Below are 18,886 nucleotides of genomic sequence, written 5' to 3' on the forward strand. Positions count from 1 at the left end.
CCCCCCCCCGTCCCCGTCTTTTTCTGTCTGTCTGAGGAAAAAAAACAACAATGGAGACGAGTTGTCTCTGCTCTGTCTGCATTGATCCCCAGTGAGACTTTGTTATACATTTCAAGGCTTTGTCGCGCACACGCACATACGCCCACACACACATACACCCACACAACAAGATCCAATAGAAATGTGAAATGGTGTGTTTGAGCCGCTCTCATGCTGGGAGGCCAGTCCTGTGGTTTGGGGAGTGTATGGATACACATACGTTCCTCCTTGTCAGAGTACAACGCTGCCATACCTTCCATAAAACAGTTTGGCTCGGCCATCACAACACGTGTGTATTATAATACGTCAGTAGCATTATGGACCTGGGATTTAGGAGTAATGCTCAGAAAAAGTACAAGTATTTTTTGTTTAGTTATTCAGCTGTCCTAGTTTGGGGGTATAGTTAGAAAAGAGGATATATTTATACCTTATCGATGGTTCTATGTATATATATATATCTACACATTGGTATGGAAGTCGAAGATAAAGGCAGCATCACTCCATTGGAATGTATTTTCGGTTCAATGTGATGTAAAGGGCATTTTCCTGGTTTAACTTGTCGCTGAATAACATTGCTAAGAGAATGGTAGATATGTGCCCAAAAACTAAATATTCCATGTAGAATGGGTAGTATAGGGAGAAAATAAAATTAGAAAAAGATTTTGTGAATGTTTTTGTTACAAGTTTTAAATGTCGTCACCATACACTTTTTTATACATTGTTTTTTTGTTAATAAAAGAATTGCATCTCAAGGATTCCTTTTCTATTTCTAACATAACGGGAATTGTGTAAAGAGGCCGTGTTGGTTTCTTATGTCAAACCCCTGATCAGGGGCCGGACTCTTCACGAGGCTCTCTGCCGGTGGCCCCTCATAGCTGAGGTTGTGATGAACGAGGGAAGAGTAACCGTTGGTCAGGCCCACGGGCTGTGGCCTTTCTGAGGCACTGTATCTTCCCTCCGCCAACCCTTCCTCCCCGGTTTCCATGTCTTCCCACCCCCCCCCCCCCCCTCTTTTGTTTTTTAGCTGCGGTTCCTATGGTGACCAGAGGAAGGTTTTGATCTACAGCAGCGGTGGTTCCAGCCAGGATCTCTGGAGTGAATAGCATGATGGTATTTTCACTTTCCCTGGTAAACCAAACGTTTTGGGAACAAGCCGGTAATGTTTACGGCTGAGCCCCACTTCTTTTTTTTTTTTGGACATAAACTGAATCTTGGATGAACCGCTTTCTGATCGGAATAGAGAGAAAGAGGGAGAGACTGAGGAACAGGGAGGCAGTGGTGTGTCTGCGTGTCTGAGCACGTCCCCACCCGTCTCGTGATTCATGGATTCACAGCACAGACGCCACAGGTGCAGGGCGGAATGTACTCATGAATACATACACACACACACCTCCCCCCATACTGTCTGCTTGATGCGGATGCACACTGACATCCATGATCACGAAACAAGAGTTGATGCATTGTGCAGTGTGTGAGGTGGGTTTTACAGGTTGATAAATGATAGGTTAAATAAACAAATTCATGGTTGGTGTTAATTTATTGTCTGAGGGCACTTGTGGAATTCCCATGTGAACAGTGAGTCTCTAGTGTAATGGAGTGAATAGTTAGTCTAGACTTTAGTCTAATGTAAGTTGGTGAAGTCTTATGTCATGGGGCATATATAGTTATAAAATAGTTAGTCTACTGTCATGTAATGGAGTGACAAGTTTTGAATTGATCTATTCATCTAATGTAATGGACTGAAGAGTTGGAATAGTCTAATGTAATGGAGTAAATAGATATTTTAGCCTCATTAAATGAGTGAAGAGGAAGTCTAGTCGAACATATTAGAGTAAATAGTTATTCTCGTATTGAAGTGAAGTGTAAGAAGCCATATAGAGGTTAGTGAGACTGGGACATTTTATTTTCCCATTTTATCCCCACACAAGCTGCATATTTGAGTGGCGTGCGAATGCATAGTTTCCACGCTTGACTTCACATGGCTAATTCAGCTCAGGCACCGGGCTGCTTACTAGGACCAAGGTCCAGGCGGGCTCTGGCTGCAGTGTGAGGTTGGTTCTTTCTGATTAGCTCTTAATTGAGATCACCTGTCACGCACACCTTTATTAAAGATGAACACAATGGGTTTGGTTTACTTTTCGCATCGGCCTGTGTCAATCGAGGTTGAGTTTAGTGAGGGTTGAAAGTTTTCAATCTAGATTGCAGATCACTATTGTCACTTTATACAAACTGAAAGTATGCGTTGGTGCGTGTTTGTTTTTGTGGGCATTTGACTGAACAGCCCAGACAAATATTGCTACCAACATGGCACTTCGAAACAGACCACCGCAGTGAGTAAAAGTTATTTTCCTTTATTAATTGTTGACGTTTTTGGGCTGTCTCCTCGGACACAAGCCATCAGTATCCCTGCTCTTTGCACCTTGACATGCATGTCGCCGCTGTTTGTTAACCTAGCTTTGCTGATTTGTATCTTGTGATGTGTGTGTGTGTTTTTCTTAACAGGTGTTAGATGACTGACAAGATCTATGGGGGGGCCCCCTTTGGGCCCCCCCATACCAACCTAGTCTTCAAAGGAATCTAGTGCCATGGGACTCCAGTGTCTTCAAAACATCCTCGGAATACATGTGTATGAATGGTCCACCGAAGGGTTGATCTGGAAGCCACCACGGTCCACGCAGTTATCTGCTGCGTGGGCCGTAGTGGCTTCCAGAGCCATCTTTCGGTCTTGGTCAGGATTTGTTACAGTTGCCCTTCAATGTAGCAGGCTACGGGTTTCTGAAGAAGCCTGCTTTACGTAGCATTGGAGTACAAATATTGTGCAAAATGCTCATGTAATTGCACTAGCACTAGTAACCTGTAGATTAGCTTAGTTTAACGTCATTCCGTGCTGTCTCTGTCAAATGTGTGGCTTACTTTAAGTCCACAAGGCCCTCTGGTAAACCACGTTGGAACACCCCTGGACAAGGTGATTAGTCACTGGGTGTGTGCTAAAGTTTTGTTCCATTTTTCACTAGTTGGTTAAGGTTTGGTAGAATTGTTTGGATGCTAGTGACGTGATGGCGTATGTACAAGAGCCTACCGTGGCCAGGCCACAGTTGCGACGGCCACGGCCAGATGGCCTAGTGTGAGTGCAACCTTGATTGCATTTGTATACCGTTTACCATTGGATGTTTATGCAATTTGGCTTAATTCATCCGCTGTAAAGCTGCATTTGACTATTCCAGGGTCGTTCTGTACAGGCTTTCAATTGACCATGTTGACTAGTTTGTGGGAAGTTTTTCCCTTGCTTACAATCCAACGGTTGTGACCACTTATGCAACTGGGCTGTGAACCTTGCGATTCTAGTTGCATATTTGTACACGCAAGCTTGTCCATTTCTATCGCCATCACTAACACTAGCTTCAGCATTTCCTTGTAGGCCATTAGCTGACTTGTGTATTGGAGCGATGATTTGGGTATTTTAAGATGCTTGAAAACCTAAAATAAAGCAAAATGCGTGTCTGGTGTGCAAGAGCCAATTTGTTGGCTTGCAGTAGTCGAGGAGTTGCCGTAGGTCGTAAGCCATCTGGAGGCAATGGAGGCTTGTGGTAGATCTGCCATCCAAGAAAGGTTAATTCTTCTGAAGCATGATTAATAGTTTAGTAAATTGAATCTATTCATGTAGAACGATAAAATCCAAGACTGCAGCCAGTAACTTGGATCGCAATATGTGGAAAGTATTAGTCTTCATTTGTAACAACAGAATAATTAACATGACTAACTGGGTTTCTTCCATTTTCTAACTAGGGGGACTTGACTGGTGAGTCTACTGGATTAATCAGTAGCGGTACTTTGCCCAACAGATTTGATGGCATGACTACAGGGTGACAAAGACAATTATTCCCTGTCTATCAAAAGAGACTTCTAAAACATATCTGCTAGAACAGTTCCTATACTTTTTGTATAATTTGGTCATGCTGCAAATTTTTTTGGTCATGCTGCTTTTTGTAGTTGCTCCATATTTAGTTCTTTGACAGCCTCACCTGCTAGAAAAGTCTATTCAAATCGGCTAAATATAATGAACTAAATTAATAGCCATGAAATGTTGTCACTCATACTAATGGCAAATACCCTCTTTCAGTTGGTGGTTCAACACTGATGTCTCTCTAGGCTTGAGGGAGAGCTCACAAGTAAATTACACGAATGTCCTGGAGCAATTGGGAATACACTTTTATTTAGTCTACCTGACCAGGGACATCTTTGAACTATAGGTCACCTAACCCAAACTTTTCACTCTTGTTAGGTTGTCCTTTTCTCTTGTTTTAACCCGAAAGGGCTGAAATATCAACATTTCAGGTATTCTGTTTGGATAATGTGCAAAACTTGTGGCTTCACTAATAAAAAAAATTAACAAATGTATTTTTCTTAATGTGGTTAAACTATTTAAAGATTTGTATGCAAAATATTTCTGCTCAATTTATGGTCAATGAAACTCTGAAATTTTTTAATTTGATAAAACACAACTATGGGTTAAAGGTATTTGCTTTGGGCATCTTTTGATATTTTTAGAATCTAGCTCCATTGCCGTTAGAAATGGTGTCTCCCAGTACTGCAAAGTGCTTCCACAAGTTTAAAAAAAAATGGGCAGAAAAGGAACTGCCAACTAAATCTATTTAACATGGGTAGAAAGTTTCCATGGAAGCTCTTGGCTGCTGGTTCCCAACACAGCTCCACTGTTGGCCTGTGACCTTGCGTTTAACTTTTTTTTGACTTTTGGTGACTTTCACAAAAGAGAAATTAACTGGTTAATACAATAAACAAGACATTTCATGGTACCATTTTGAACTGTTGGTGGATATTGCATTAAATCCATATGCTTGAAACTTTTCAATAGTGCATCAATAATTTATGGGTTTACATTCCATCAACGAAACAATGGAATGTAATAAATAATTCAAGCAATTTGTGGGACTTGGCTGCTTTTACATTATTACTCATTTTGGGGGTTATTTCAGTCTCTCCAACCTGCAGGTCGTGCGAAGAATCATGTGAATGGGAATATTCTATAAATGTCTTTATCATCTTTCGTCTCAACACATCTGATGCAGCCGCTGTTGAAGCGTTTGAGTCCTTTGAGACCCCCTTTGATAAAAGGGGTTCTCAAATGTTGACCCTCAGTCACCTATTGCATCACTTCCTTTAGGGCTTCGGCCTCCTAATTGATCATCATAGTATAATTGAATGCCCTCTTTCATATATATTTCATATATACAATGCATTCACTCCCATTCAGAATGCATTGGTTTACATTTCGTTCTGTGTAACACGCATAAAGTCGGACTATCGTGCTCTGGAACACGCTTCAATAGATTAACGTTCGTGCGCAGGAGCACGCAATCGCGTGATACCGGGTTGGAGGATATGCAGGGCTACACGACGTGACCCCAAAGAGGAGACCTCACAAGTAAGAGACACTGTTTAGGCCTAGGTTTCTTGTGCATACAGCACCACTGTACTCAATGAACAATACGAGCTACAGGTATAAATGCTTGTAAATCCAAACATAATATGAGCGCCCCACATGTACAACATTGGCAGAAGTCTAGCCGGTGTGGATTCTTGCAACCTAGAATAACTATATTGGACTCTGCACCAGAGGGGCAAACCAACAGCATCAGAGCGGGGAAGTAAACCATTTCAGTACAGCTGGGATTGGGGTAGTTTAGAAGAAATGCCATCCCTGCATACAAACCATGTTGATGAGGTTAAAAATGAACTATCCCTTTATGTAAGCTGTTTTATCTTGAGTGGTATGGAAACCCATGGTACTCCCAACCAATTTGAAATGCGCTTAAAATGTTTGAAGTGTGAAGAAGGCATGGGAATCCACGTTTATTTTCTGCATGCATGGCATTTCCGGTCTGCGAGAGGCCATGAGGTGGGCATACTGTAAAAAAGCAGATTTAGCCTTCACAAATGTGTGAACTGTACCTTTAAGAGGTGTAATATCCCCTGTTGCCATGTGCTTTTTAAATTATAGTCTCATTCGCTTATAGAAGATTTCTGGTCTGTGGATGTGGTAGGCCTAATAAATGGGGCAACCTCGCCGTAGGTCAAGAATAGCCCTGCTGGTTCCAGCAAGGCGCATCCGTTTTATGCAAAAGGCGTGTCGCTGACTTTGCATTCCAACAGAGTTTGTGGTTTTCCTTTCTCGCACACCTGACCAATTTACCTTGTGTGTGCACGAACATGCTTAGCGTGCTCTCTGTCAGTAGCCTTTTTTTTTACTCTTTTTTTAAACAACCCTACCGAGTTGAGAGCACACCCAGCTGAGACCACACACACAAAACAACTGGAGCTTGCTGAGGTTGCACTGCGAACATACTGTTAACGCAGGACATTTCGTTACAATATAAAGCGGTCAAGCCGAATTGACAGAAAATTACAAAATGACTTGCTTTGCTTTTTACAAACATGTTTGCTTTTATTTTTTTATTGGAATACATAATTCTGCTGTACATATAGCCTGTTGGCAGAGATTGAGAGATCCACATGCAGTGTGTCAGCCATGGTTAGGTTAAAACATGCACAATGTATTTATTCTAAAACAAAAAAACAGCATCACCCACCCTGACCCTCAGTCTGTCATGAATACCAAATCTTAAAGCCCTTCCTATTTGATCTTAATACATACAGGTCCATCTTTCTGTATGTCTACATCCCTCTCAAACAACATCTTTGTAATGCATGTTGCAATTTAAAAAATAAAGCATAAGTGTGTGTTTTTTTTTCCATCTCAGAGAGAGGGTATCCAGTTTTAGCCGAGGATAATTGTGTAAGTTATTTTGTTTGCATGTGTGTGCTAAGTGGGAGTGTAAGTGTGTGTGTTGTATCATGTCTGAAGGCCTTCAACACATCTTTCTTTGGCAGAGCTTACTAACGCACTGTTTACACACAATGTTATAACAAAAACCCTGATTATTATATCTCATGTGTGTGGAAATGAAGGAAGCAAAGGAAACAGCACATGGTAAACAACTCAACCCTGCTTAGCTCTGATAAAAAACTAAAAAACACACATCACCATCATTCTTCTATACCGTCACACAAATGTACCCACCCCCGCCGTTTCGCTCTCTTTCCCACACTATCCCGCTTGCTCACTCGCCTCTTGCTTGCATCAATCCCCTTATATCATAAACATGGGTGTTTGAGAAATGTTTTGCATTAAAACAATAGACAGGAAAATACAAGAAACAAGTACTCTCCAGGAGTGCAATAACAATGAAAAAAAAAAAAGGAAATGCATTATCTCACAAAAAAATATTCTTAAAATCAAAGAGGAAACATAGGAAATATATATTTTCGTAAATAAGGCCCACTTTACAAAATTACAAGGTTTTCCTTAAATAAAATCAATCCCATACATCTTCCAAAATAGGACATCTTTTGTTTAACAAAGAAAACAAAAAATCATACTGCTGAAAATAGTCTCTTTTAATTCAGTAATACTACACAAAGGAGACGGGCTAACTTTTAGAAAGAAAACACTGGCACTGCCTCCACCTGTAGACCAGAAATACTGTGGAATGATTTTGGCACAATGTTCGAGAAGGCTGAAGCATTAGCACAATTGTGTGCCATTCCTAAGAAAAGAGAATAGTTACGAAGATCCATTCCCAGAATCCATGCAATACCTTTTCCTGTCATACTAATGAAAATAAGTTATCTTGTCGCCTTATATGTTATCATTACTCTTCAAGAATTTAGCTTGGCCTGGATGCAAAATCATGATTACTTGCATACAGTACATTCAGCATAGGAACAGGAAGGTAAAATTTGGAGTACGCCTACCATTATGAAACAGAAAAGGTTGATAGGGGGAATTTGGGGGGGGTTACTTACTGAAGGTCCTAAAGTTAAGTGCTGGCTAAGTGTGGATTATGGCCCTACACAGCAACAATGACACCATTTGCAAGGCTTTACAATGGCAGCCTTTGAGGGCAACTTGCAGCTCAGAACCTTAAAGCCACTATTGCCCGCTCCCTCCCAGCTTGCTATGCACATTCTAGATGACTTGGTTGCAAACCAAAACCCAGACCGGATCAAAAACAATGGTTTGTAAAATATGTTTATCCATACGCTCCCAGACTTCCACAGGGTAAGGAGTTAACTACTTGATTGACCGGAAAGGAAAGTTTGTTCTCTCGCTCCCATTCATCATGACCCGCCTTACCTTCAAGATAAAACTCCTAATGAGCCCTATTGCCCGTGTTCATATCGATCGCTAAGCTGACACAAGTCTCACAACAAAGCACAAGTCGGCGACATTGTGAGCACAGTCTCCTACCAAATCACCCAGCTGCCTCTATAGATGGTTCCCCTGAGCCACGATCTCCTCTAAACCTGATGATCAATGCATTTAACCGTTGTAAAGTCCCGTCCGCTGCTATGAGAGAATGAGATGAAAAACGATGGGAAGTATGGATTCTAGTCAGGATGGAATATAGCTTAGTATTCAGGCTGGTTGACCCAGACTACAGCTTGATCTCAGTGAGACCTGGTCAAGTTAAGCCCAAGGGCACCCTCTTCACAGCGAGGTATCGCTGGTTTAAAGGTAGCGATAGATAGGACGGTTCAGTTCTTTGGACCTGGAGCACTGAACAGTGATGGTGCATAACCCTAACCCTAACACAACAGTGGAGGGGGTTCCGGCCTTTGTCTTCAAAAAAAAAAAATGACGACGCCATGCGTTCTTTAGAGGGGACCCCCTGCAACGCCTCCATAAAACCTGCGGCTTCCAACAGCTGGCTGGCCCCCCCACCTCCGCCTCTCGTTTAAGACTCTCCTCTGAGGTATGAGTGGGAGGATGAGTGGGGGACATTAACAAATACAATGTGAGGGAGACATGGTACAGGAGGGGTGGTGAGGATGTGGGGTTCATTTGGTGCCAGGAAGAGAGGGTTCTGAGGAGAGGCATGGCTAGGTCTGCTAAGCACCTATATGTACCACCGAAAGAACCAGAAACCCCATATCCAGACACGCTAACTCCCATTGGACCTCCAGGCTATCTCATTCCTCCGCCACGTGTGAAGAGGTTAGATGGGTTCCCCTTTGCGGACACTTGAACAACGTCCATTAATACAACACACTCATGGACAATCACCTCATGCATTTGAAACGGTCTGAACGAGACAGCGGATATCTTCCTGCACGTCGAATTTGCCTCAAGGGGACAACATCACTGTCAAGCCGTCTTCCTCTCCTTCAAAAGGAAAAGAAAAAAAAAACGAAAAACAAGGCAGAATTAGATGCAGCCTTGACCTCTGACCTTTCCTGAGAACCCGGGGGGAGCAGTCTGTCACTTTCTCTTGGAACAGCCCGCCCATCTCCCTGCCAACTGCTTTCAGAAAGCCTGTCTAAACTATTGTACTGTCCTCACTGAGAAGCAAACGTATTCCTCATGGAGAAGAGAGGAGACGGAAAGATAGAATGAGGGGAAGGAGGCATAAAGATGGACAGAGCAGTGGAAGTCTCGCTCATTCAGAAGTCCAGAACAGAAGGGGGCTCCGACACTATGGCTGTTCTCTCTCTGTACAAAACTCCAATATCACCCCGCCACCCAAGGCTATAAAGCAACTTTATTAAAACAAATCAAAAGTGAGGTGCAGTCTACAATCGTTTTAAGGGAATGTATTTTTTTGTTAAGTTTGGCTTAAAATACAATACTCTGGGATTTTCTTGGTGAAAAACATTCTCTACACTTGGGTCCAAAAAAACTGCTCAAATAATAAATAATAAAGGAGTATTAATTACAATATCACACCGTTCAAGCCTTATCAACATTCATGTCATACAATACAGCAAGTAGTGGAGTTCAACACAACTGATATAGCCCAGTATACTGGCTGAGAGTCCACCAGTTGAAACTCAAGGCACTAATCTGTTATAGAGGGAAGGAGGAGGAATCAGTGACATAACATGAGTAATTGGAGACGGAATATAAAATAGGTACATTGGGAAGTATAACTTAACTTGTTTGGTTTTCTCATAATTTGTAAAAAAAAACAAGGACTAATTACTAAAATGTAATCGCCGGGTCATGGTTGGTTGGATGGATTGGGTGGATTTTGTATTGATCGATGTGATCAATTGATTGATATGACTACCTCAAACTTTAAGGATCAGGTCAAGAAATGATGAAATGTGATTAAATAGGTCTGAACACAAAAGCGTAAAAAATAATAATAATAATAATCGACGACAGCAGAAATGCAGGATAAAAATCAGGCCTTTCCACTACTCTGGTGCCTCCCACCTAAGTTCACTATTGCTTTTGCTGTCCCACATAATGAAGTGGAAGTGGATGGTAGGTTAGGTAGGATAGCTGCTGATTTAGCCACTGCAAATTCATGCCATCAAGCAATAGTCATTACCAGATGCGTCTCAGAAGAATAATGTGGCCCTCCTTACCATACATGAGTTTCTGGTCAAGAGATGAACGTTTGTTCTGACTTCCTATTTACATTTTTATAAGTCTGAGATAAAAAAAAAAGAGCAGATAATGTTTTTACTTAAGAGACCAGTTGAACTTTGCTGGATTAATACAAACGTAAGCGCTCACATCTCAATAATATCTTCTACGTCGACCGTAAAATACTTTACACAAGGTTTCATACTACAATTGTTTCCATGGCACCCCCAAACGGTTACAAGGTCTCCAGCCGAATTGTAGCTAGAGAGAAATGAGTCTGTAGCCCACCAAGCAAAAATTAAAGTTGGATTCCGTAACAAAATAATACACCTCTATTAGATATAGATATATATAGATATATACACTTTTTTTTTAAGGAGCAATGTTAAGACGATTCGCACGGCGAACCCAGTCGCATCTCGAGGTGATCTCACAAGGGGGGGGGGGGGGGGGGGGGGGGGGGGGGGGGGGGGGTCCAAGATGGACTCCTCCTGAGGGTGCGATGATGCACGGCTGAACGGGTCCTTTCACAGCACAGACTGGTGTTGTTACGCGGATTAAGGTCAGCCTTTCCAGGCTAGGTTTGCTGCTGGTACACCTGGTTCCAACAGTCACTTCCGGAAAGATTTGTCTGCGTTCTTTTGAATCGTATTGCAGTAAGGAAGCACAGCCCGCAACCGAACGTGAATCAAGCACCATGGGTCGCAAAGTGATTAATGAAGTCCACCCCCTCAGAAGAGAAAATACACACTGCATTCCGCTGAAGAGCAACAGAAGTGTTCCAATTTGAGGAAGGGAAAGGAATGGCCAAACAACAGGAAACAAATTACCGAAAAGTATTCAAAATAGCTTGTTAAAACGAAATGGAGCACACGTAATGTTAAGATGACGGCCTAATGAAGAATCTGCCTTCTGGTCCTTTACTATGAGGCCAAATGGGCCCTTTTTGTAAAAGGGAGCCAGTGCATTCCCAGACACACTCCTACATACTGCTCCTAATTTAGGAACATACTCCACTTCCGGAACATGCAGACATTCTCCATAAATAGTCCCCGACCATATATGCAGCATTAGGTCATACACATACACACACACAGGGGTTTACATATGGGTTTAAGATATGCCGCTATGGTAAGACACTGGAAGTAGCATGTGTTTTTACATCTGTTTCTGCCATGCTGTTCGTGAATGCATGTGTGCTAGCGTGTTATACTTTAATAACGAAAAAGTGTCATAATATTGCGGTACAAGGTTCTTCCCAGCGTTAACGTGAGTAACTCGCTCCCTGGTGTCTTTGGTCCCATCCGGGGTAAGGAATCTGTTCTTTCAGTAATGAATCCTACGGCTGCACACTGTAGTGGGATTCATGGATTTCTTCCCCTCCAAATAACATGAGCTGCTTGCGACAGACAGACAGACAGACAGACAGACAGACAGACAGACAGACAGACAGACAGACAGACAGACAGACAGACAGACAGACAGACAGACAGACAGAGGAGAGGGGGGCACATGATGACACACTTCCGAAACGCTATAAAAATCCATCAAGGTCACTGGCCGCTGGTTTCCCCCCCCCCCCCCCCCCCCCCCTTTCAAAGTCCCCCTTCTTCCTCTCAACCCCCTCACCATCATCATCATCATCAGCCCCCCGGGCGTAGCCACAGCCTCTCCTTTGTCAGATCGCAGCAGCAGTTAGCAGTAGCGGCGGCGGCGGCGGCGGCGGCGGTGGTGGTGGCGGTTATACATGTAATACATCCAACAGAGGGAAGCGGGAGACGGACACATAGGCTGGTTGAAGGCTAGGCTAGGCTAGGCTATGCCCCCGGCCCCCCTCCGACACCCCTCCTCCCTCATGTCAGCCCCACATCACTCCCACGGAAACACACTCCGCACACAGCCACTGACCCCACCGTGTGCCGTGACGTCCCCCACGGGAGTCACAGAGGTTTCCGGAAGGGGAAAGGAAGAGGGTGGTGGTGGTGGTGGTGGGGGTGGGGGTGGGGGGTTAAGTTGGGGAGTGGGCGGGGCGGGGGTGATTCTGGTAGCGACTGAGTACATGCGTCGATCCGGGGTCAGGGGTCAGCGTCGGCAGTCTCTGGTCCTATGAAGGATCCGACGGCCCTCGCTGTAGCTGCTCTGTGGGTTTCAGTTCTATATTCCTTGCAGCAGGAGCAGCAGATGCGGTGAGTGCAGGCCTGTCATGGTGGTGGTGGTGGTGGTGGTGGTGGTGGTGGGGGGGGGTGGTGGAGGAGGGGGCAGCCAGGAGGGTTTGTTGGGGACCCCCCGGGGGCCTTCCTGGAGCAGTTGAGATTGAGTGCTGCATGGAAAAGATGAGAAAAGGAACACAAGGACGGTACGGTTTGAAAGTGTCCTCACAAATCTTCGTCATGCATCGCAATGTCGAGGTACAAAAAGGCATTGATTTTTTTGGTGGAGATTTATTTAGGAAACGGATTAACCCGGGGCCAAGTGTGTAGCTAATGGGAACTTCAGCAGAGCATGTGCGTTCTGTCACCACCTTGCTGGACGTACTTAAGCGAGTGTCGACATGTTATATCTAGAAAAAGGTATGAGGGATTTCACTTAATTACCAAAGAACTCCTTAAAATAACTTTTCTTTAATTAGAGATCTGAGGGGATGTTAGTTTGCTGATGAAGCTGTGCTTAAGAACCCCCCCCCTCCCACACTCACACACACACACACACACACACACACACACACACACACACACACACACACACACACACACACACACACACACACACACACACACACACACACACACACACACACACACACACACACACACACACACACACACACACAAAGTAACAAAGAACTGATGAACTGACATTATTTTTTTTTTGGGATTCCCAGAATGAGAGACGGAAACAGGAAGGAAGACCGAAAGAGAGCACGACAGAGAGGAAGTCCTCCTACCGAGTCTCCCCGGTGGGAACGTCCGATCCAGCGCCGCTGCTCTAGTGGCGGTCCGCCGGCCGCTCCCGGCCCCAGGGACGGCTCCCCGGCCCGCTCCTCCCCTCCCCCTGGTCCAATGACCCCTGACCCCTGCTGGACCACGGCTCCCTGGGGGAGACCCCCGCCGTCTTGTGGCCCCGGTCGTAGGAGGTGCCCAGGCGGGGGGAGTCAGCGCTGGGGGGCGCGGGGCGTCTCCAGGAGGCCGGGCTGTGCCGGGGGTCCGGGACGGGGTCTGGGCGCTCTGCGGGCTGGAGTAGAGAATATAAATGAGGTCTCAGTGGGAGTGTACGCGTGTGTGTGTGTGTTATGGTGTCTGCAGGCCTTCAACACATCTTTCTTTGGCAGAGCTTAGTGACGCAAATTGTACACACTTGGGCAGTGTGTGATTAATCAAATTTTGATTGCGATTTCGATCTGAACATTTTCTATTTGAACGGTTTCTTAAGGGGGAATTGGAAAGTTCTCAGTTACAAAGTGTTTTTTTTGGAGAGAAATGCTGAAAAAATGGAATCATGTTTTCATCTCAAAAATAATTGTTTGAATAAGCTTGATTTCAATATTAACCAAAATAATCGTGATTATGATTTTTTCCATAATCAAGCAGCCCTAATACACACAATGTTATAACAAAAACCCTGATAATTATTATATCTCATGTGTGTGGAAATTAACGAGGCAAAGGAAAACACCACATGGCATCAACTCAGGCTGGGGTACGTGTGCTCAGCAGTCTAGAGTAGAGAATATGAATGAGGTCTTGATGATGCACAAGAGGGTTTCACACGATGCCACGCACATTCAGAGACGCCATCTCAGTACTTTTTCCCCCATTGCAAAGAGAATAACAACAAGTGGTTGCTTGGTTCTCCTCAAATGTTTGGTAATGAAGTACAAGATGGTGCTCTAAAATATATTGTACCAAACGGTATCAGTAATATGGGGCTCACACGTCGCCGAGTTTGAAAGCGAAAAGTGTTTCACATTACTTTTCTGTTGTTTAACATAAGAGCAATTTGCCCTGTTAGCACAGGGCTTTGTTTGATCCAGCCGTCTATTATTTGGATATTAGAAACATGCTGTTCATGTGAACTGGTGTGTGACAAAAGAAGATCAATGCCATGTGGATCTTTGCCAGAGGGAAATTTCCCCAACTCCGAAAAAACCCAAACATACCCCAAGCTGAGAGACATATAATTTGGTAGGTCGTCAAAGTTGCAAAACAAAATTCCCCAAGCAACTAGCGTAGGGAGGGAAGGCTACATCAGTGCGTCCCCTCGAATAACCTCAATGACCCCACGAGTGCTCGGGGAAGGGAGAGTTCGATGACGAAGCAGTTCTTAAAAACACACAGAAGCAGCACTCTCCACTCCTGTAATTTCAGCTTCTTAAAAAGCACCATAATTAGTGACAGTTGGTGGGTAGGACTTGGCTTCTGATGTCGGCTTAAGAACGCATTCTTGCTAATTGCCTTTAATGGAGCACTGCTGGACGGCCTGACTCGATCTCGCAGGGCAACGGACAGGAAATCCAGTCAGCACGGTTATGGTGCCAAGTGGGTGTGGTCGATTGTGTCTCTTCCTGCTTCAGGGGAGGAAATGGCACGGGAGATTTGTCCTTGTACGGTAAGCTACCACGACCGCGGGCTGTATTTGGTCTGTGGACTTAGGCAGGCAGGACTTTAATGCTGAGGTTGATGCTATAGCGATGCTGAGCCCGGCCAATCCGTTCCTTAGTGTCCGTTTGTGTACCGGCTAGCATATTGTTGTTCTAGAACAAGTGGTTTAGAATCTGTGTTGTAATGTTATGCAATGTAATGCAGAGGATTTTTCTCAGGACGTTCAAAGTGATAAATCATGCCTTTAAAACACATTTCATTGGCATTCTTCACTTCTCTTTCAGAGCCTTTCACACGGCCAGGCAGAAATGACTCAATGTCCATCCATCACACACACTACCATTGCTCGCAGGTCACTTGTGTGAGTCGCTTGCTGCTCCAAACCACCTTCTAGACACCCTCCGACTGCCATGCCTGTTCCGGCTGTTATTTCACCTTGTTACTTTCTTCCTTGCACTTCCTACTCTGTCAGGGTTACGTCAGGCTAAACAGTAAAAACCAAACCACAACGTCAAGCCCGTAGCTTCACCTTGCTGCCGCCAGAGTTTTTTTTTCTCGACCAGACAGAGAGAAAAAAAAAAGAAAGAAAAAGAGAAGAGGATGTTTTGGGTTCCCGTGCGTCGTCCGGACCGGCTCCGCGGGTCTGGGCCAAACATAAGTTCACAGCCCATTCATGTTGAGCTTGAGGTTTTTTTCCGACAGCAGCGCAGGGAAGGAAACACTACAATGCTGTTCTGTACAACGCCGGGAGGTGAGAAGAGACCGCTACATAAAGCACGTCGCCAGACCTGCCAGCGATATTCACAATGGACTTTGTGTGGCTTTTGGACAATATCCTTCATGCCCCGACATGGTCTGTGATACCGTGGGGTTTGGGGGGGAACCATTACCTTTCAGTTTATATTAAAGTGTGCTTCACTACCCCATAAAGGCTCAATGGAATAACATTAAAAATCTGTTATTCAGCAATCAATCAAAATGATCTGGTATAACAGATACCAGATCATTATTGCATTAGGAACAATAAGCTTTAATTTTATCTTGAGCGGCTTTATGGTTCTCGAAGGAATTGGGTGTTGTTGTCTCCTAAATTACTATTGACTGATAGGGGGCCTTAAGGGGGAACTTGATTTCAGGCTAGCCTGATGTTATTGCTTGCATTCCCTGGGCTGTATTCACCAACTTTTGTAAAAAAAAAAATATATATATATAAATTTTAAGAAAGATTGAATATTTTGGACTCTCTGGACTGGATGAATAGCTTGTTTTAAAACACAGAAATTGACAGGGTGTATTGACAGGGACAAAGATCAGTGATGACAGGCCATTCTGAATCAATCAAATCAAATAATGCTCACTTGTACGTCAAGGATCAATCAAAGCCTGACCAATGTCAATCGAGAAGAACGGGTATAATGGTCAGTTTACGTGGCCGATTGCATTTGGCTACATTTCTCTCTCATCAACCCCCTTACCTCGGTTTAATAACGAAAAATCAGTGCTCGCAACCTTTGCCCTGCCATAATCACATTGTTATTTCCACACGCCTCCGTAACCAAAAACAAAGCCTAATAACAGTTACTCTTACTTATGTAAGACGTTGCGATTCAAGCCACTGAAATATATTAAAATCGCAAAACCACCAGATTTCAGAACCGGGTTCCAAGATGAGGTTTGGAGGAAGAAACTTTTTTTTTTTAAAGCAACGATTTCTGTAGTGGAACTCTTTTCACTGAAGCGTACTTTGATTATTATGTCTGTTCGATGGAGCGGCTAGTTCCCCAAGTCTCTGAGGTTTGTGGAGGAACAGTATTTTTCAGCTGCACCACAGCGGCGATGTTCCCGGTAATCAAGCCTGGAGACCCCCGGATGTCAGCGAGGGCCAACGACAGATAGACAGAGTGGAAGTGAAGGAGTAGTGAAGTCGGGGCACCAGTTCATCTGCTAACAGATGGTAGAGCTCTTGAAGACTGGAACCTGGGCCGCGGGCCAAGTGATGATTTCGTAAAACCCCCATAGTCTATCGTTATTTAGAAGCACCAGGGGAGAGGGGGTGGTGAAGGATGGACGAGATGGAGGGGGATAGATGGGACAGTCAGGCCTACGTCTGTGAGCGGATCTTCACGTGCTTGAGTTTAGGCTTCTCTGCATCTATTAGGTAAAATATCAGGTATCCATTTAATTACGATGACAACAGTATAACTAGCTGAACTAGTAAAATGAGACTGATCAAACCTAACAATATGATAAATATAACCATATATAGGTAGTTTTATACTTTATTTACCCCCTTGGGGATAATTCAGGTGTCCAGCAGCTCACAAAGGCAACTATAGATTAGCGACAATACACAATTACTCAATAGAAAAGAAAGCAAGACGGATTCACAGCCTTACAGTCAGTCCTGCATACATGGTGGAACAATACAGTTACTCTCTTGTTGTAAATTGCAATTTACAACAAGGTCAATTCCTTTGGCTGTAGTTCTCAGACTTGGAAACTACAGCTTTTCCAAAACTCCTTGTAAGGGCTTTGAAAGCACGGGGTGTGCACCAAACATTAACATGACCACAGTCCTGTACTTGACCCGTCCAGAACAAAAAATCCCTGCTCTTCCATCAGAGCGGCAATGACAAACTGAATGTTGGCAGGACGGGCTGGGAGAGACCCGGCGAAGGCTAATGAAAGTAAAATGAAAGAAAGACAATCCGAAGGTCGAAGGTCGAAAATCACAAGGTAAAGTTACAGACCCCCAGTGGTTTGAAGGTCAACATTCTGTGGCAATAACGTGAGTGTTTGTGTGCATGCGTAGCTAAAGTGAGGGGGGGGGGGGGGGGGGGGGCAGGGATTAAGCCTTGCTTTAGATATGAGGCCCAAGCTCTAGACCAAGGGCCAGTATCCCGGTATCCATCGTTTGATTTGATGCCTGATTGTCATAACCACGTTGATTTCTTGAGTGTGCCGAATGTTGCAACCTCATTAAATGTCACTTAATAGCATAGAGCATTCACATTTAGGCCATTTAGCAGACGCTTTTATCCAAAAAAACTTACAATAAGTACATTTGTCATAAGAAAGTGAACAAATATATCGCTGTCGGAACAGTAAGGGTGTTCTTAGAACCAAGTGCAAAGCACTAACAATCGCTAGGTTAACCCATTCCCTGTACACAGCGATAGCTAGGATAAGAAGCTACATCACTAGGTACTATAACTAAACACAGCATACAATAAGTGCCTACATTAAGTGCCAGGACGTACAACATACAGCAAGTAGGAGGATGGGTGGGACAGGGGGGCTATGCAGAGCCTAGGTGAACTCTGAAAAGGTGAGACCATCAGTGATGTAGGACAGGGGGGGGGTGGGGGAGTACCAGAGCCAGTCAGCTAGTGGCTGACCATGCAGCCCTACATGGCTTTGTTGTAGAAAACAGCTGATCCCAATAACGCCGCCTCTTGCCTACACATTGTGATCTCTCTGTGCCTTTAAATGACTATATCACAACAGGCGCTGCTTTGAAAAAAAATGCCAGGACACCGCAAGCATGACCGCGCACAGGGAAAGAAACAACAGGGCAGAGCTTTGGTTTGGGTTAGCAGTCTGGCTAGTGGCTGGGTGAAAGGAGGGCATTTTGTGTTTTTGTTCTAAATTGTACCAATTAATGTTTTACCTCAAGAAGTCTTCTCACAAGACTACAGTGACGGATGTCTGGGGCCGACGAAATATCAACCTAACACTAGAAAGAACAGGCTGTGTACATACCGGTCATAGTCTGCCTCACCTTCAATGTCTAATC

The 18,886-nt window shown here is 44.2% G+C and overlaps 1 protein-coding gene across 1 annotated transcript in view; it reads right to left on the bottom strand.

Annotated features, from left to right (window-relative positions):
- Positions 1–12,730: 12,730 nt before the first annotated feature.
- The window catches only part of luzp1 (leucine zipper protein 1), a 38,453-nt gene continuing 32,297 nt past the window's right edge, over positions 12,731–18,886 (bottom strand). The window contains exons 7-8 of the mRNA XM_056590190.1: positions 13,437–13,723; positions 12,731–12,812 (exon numbers count right to left, since the gene is read on the bottom strand). Of these exons, the coding sequence (XP_056446165.1) occupies positions 13,478–13,723 (246 nt within the window). The 3' untranslated portion in view covers positions 12,731–12,812; positions 13,437–13,477. The remainder of the gene's footprint in view (positions 12,813–13,436; positions 13,724–18,886) is intronic.

This window comes from Gadus chalcogrammus, chromosome 5 (assembly GCF_026213295.1).
Source record: "Gadus chalcogrammus isolate NIFS_2021 chromosome 5, NIFS_Gcha_1.0, whole genome shotgun sequence".
NCBI lineage: Eukaryota > Metazoa > Chordata > Actinopteri > Gadiformes > Gadidae > Gadus > Gadus chalcogrammus.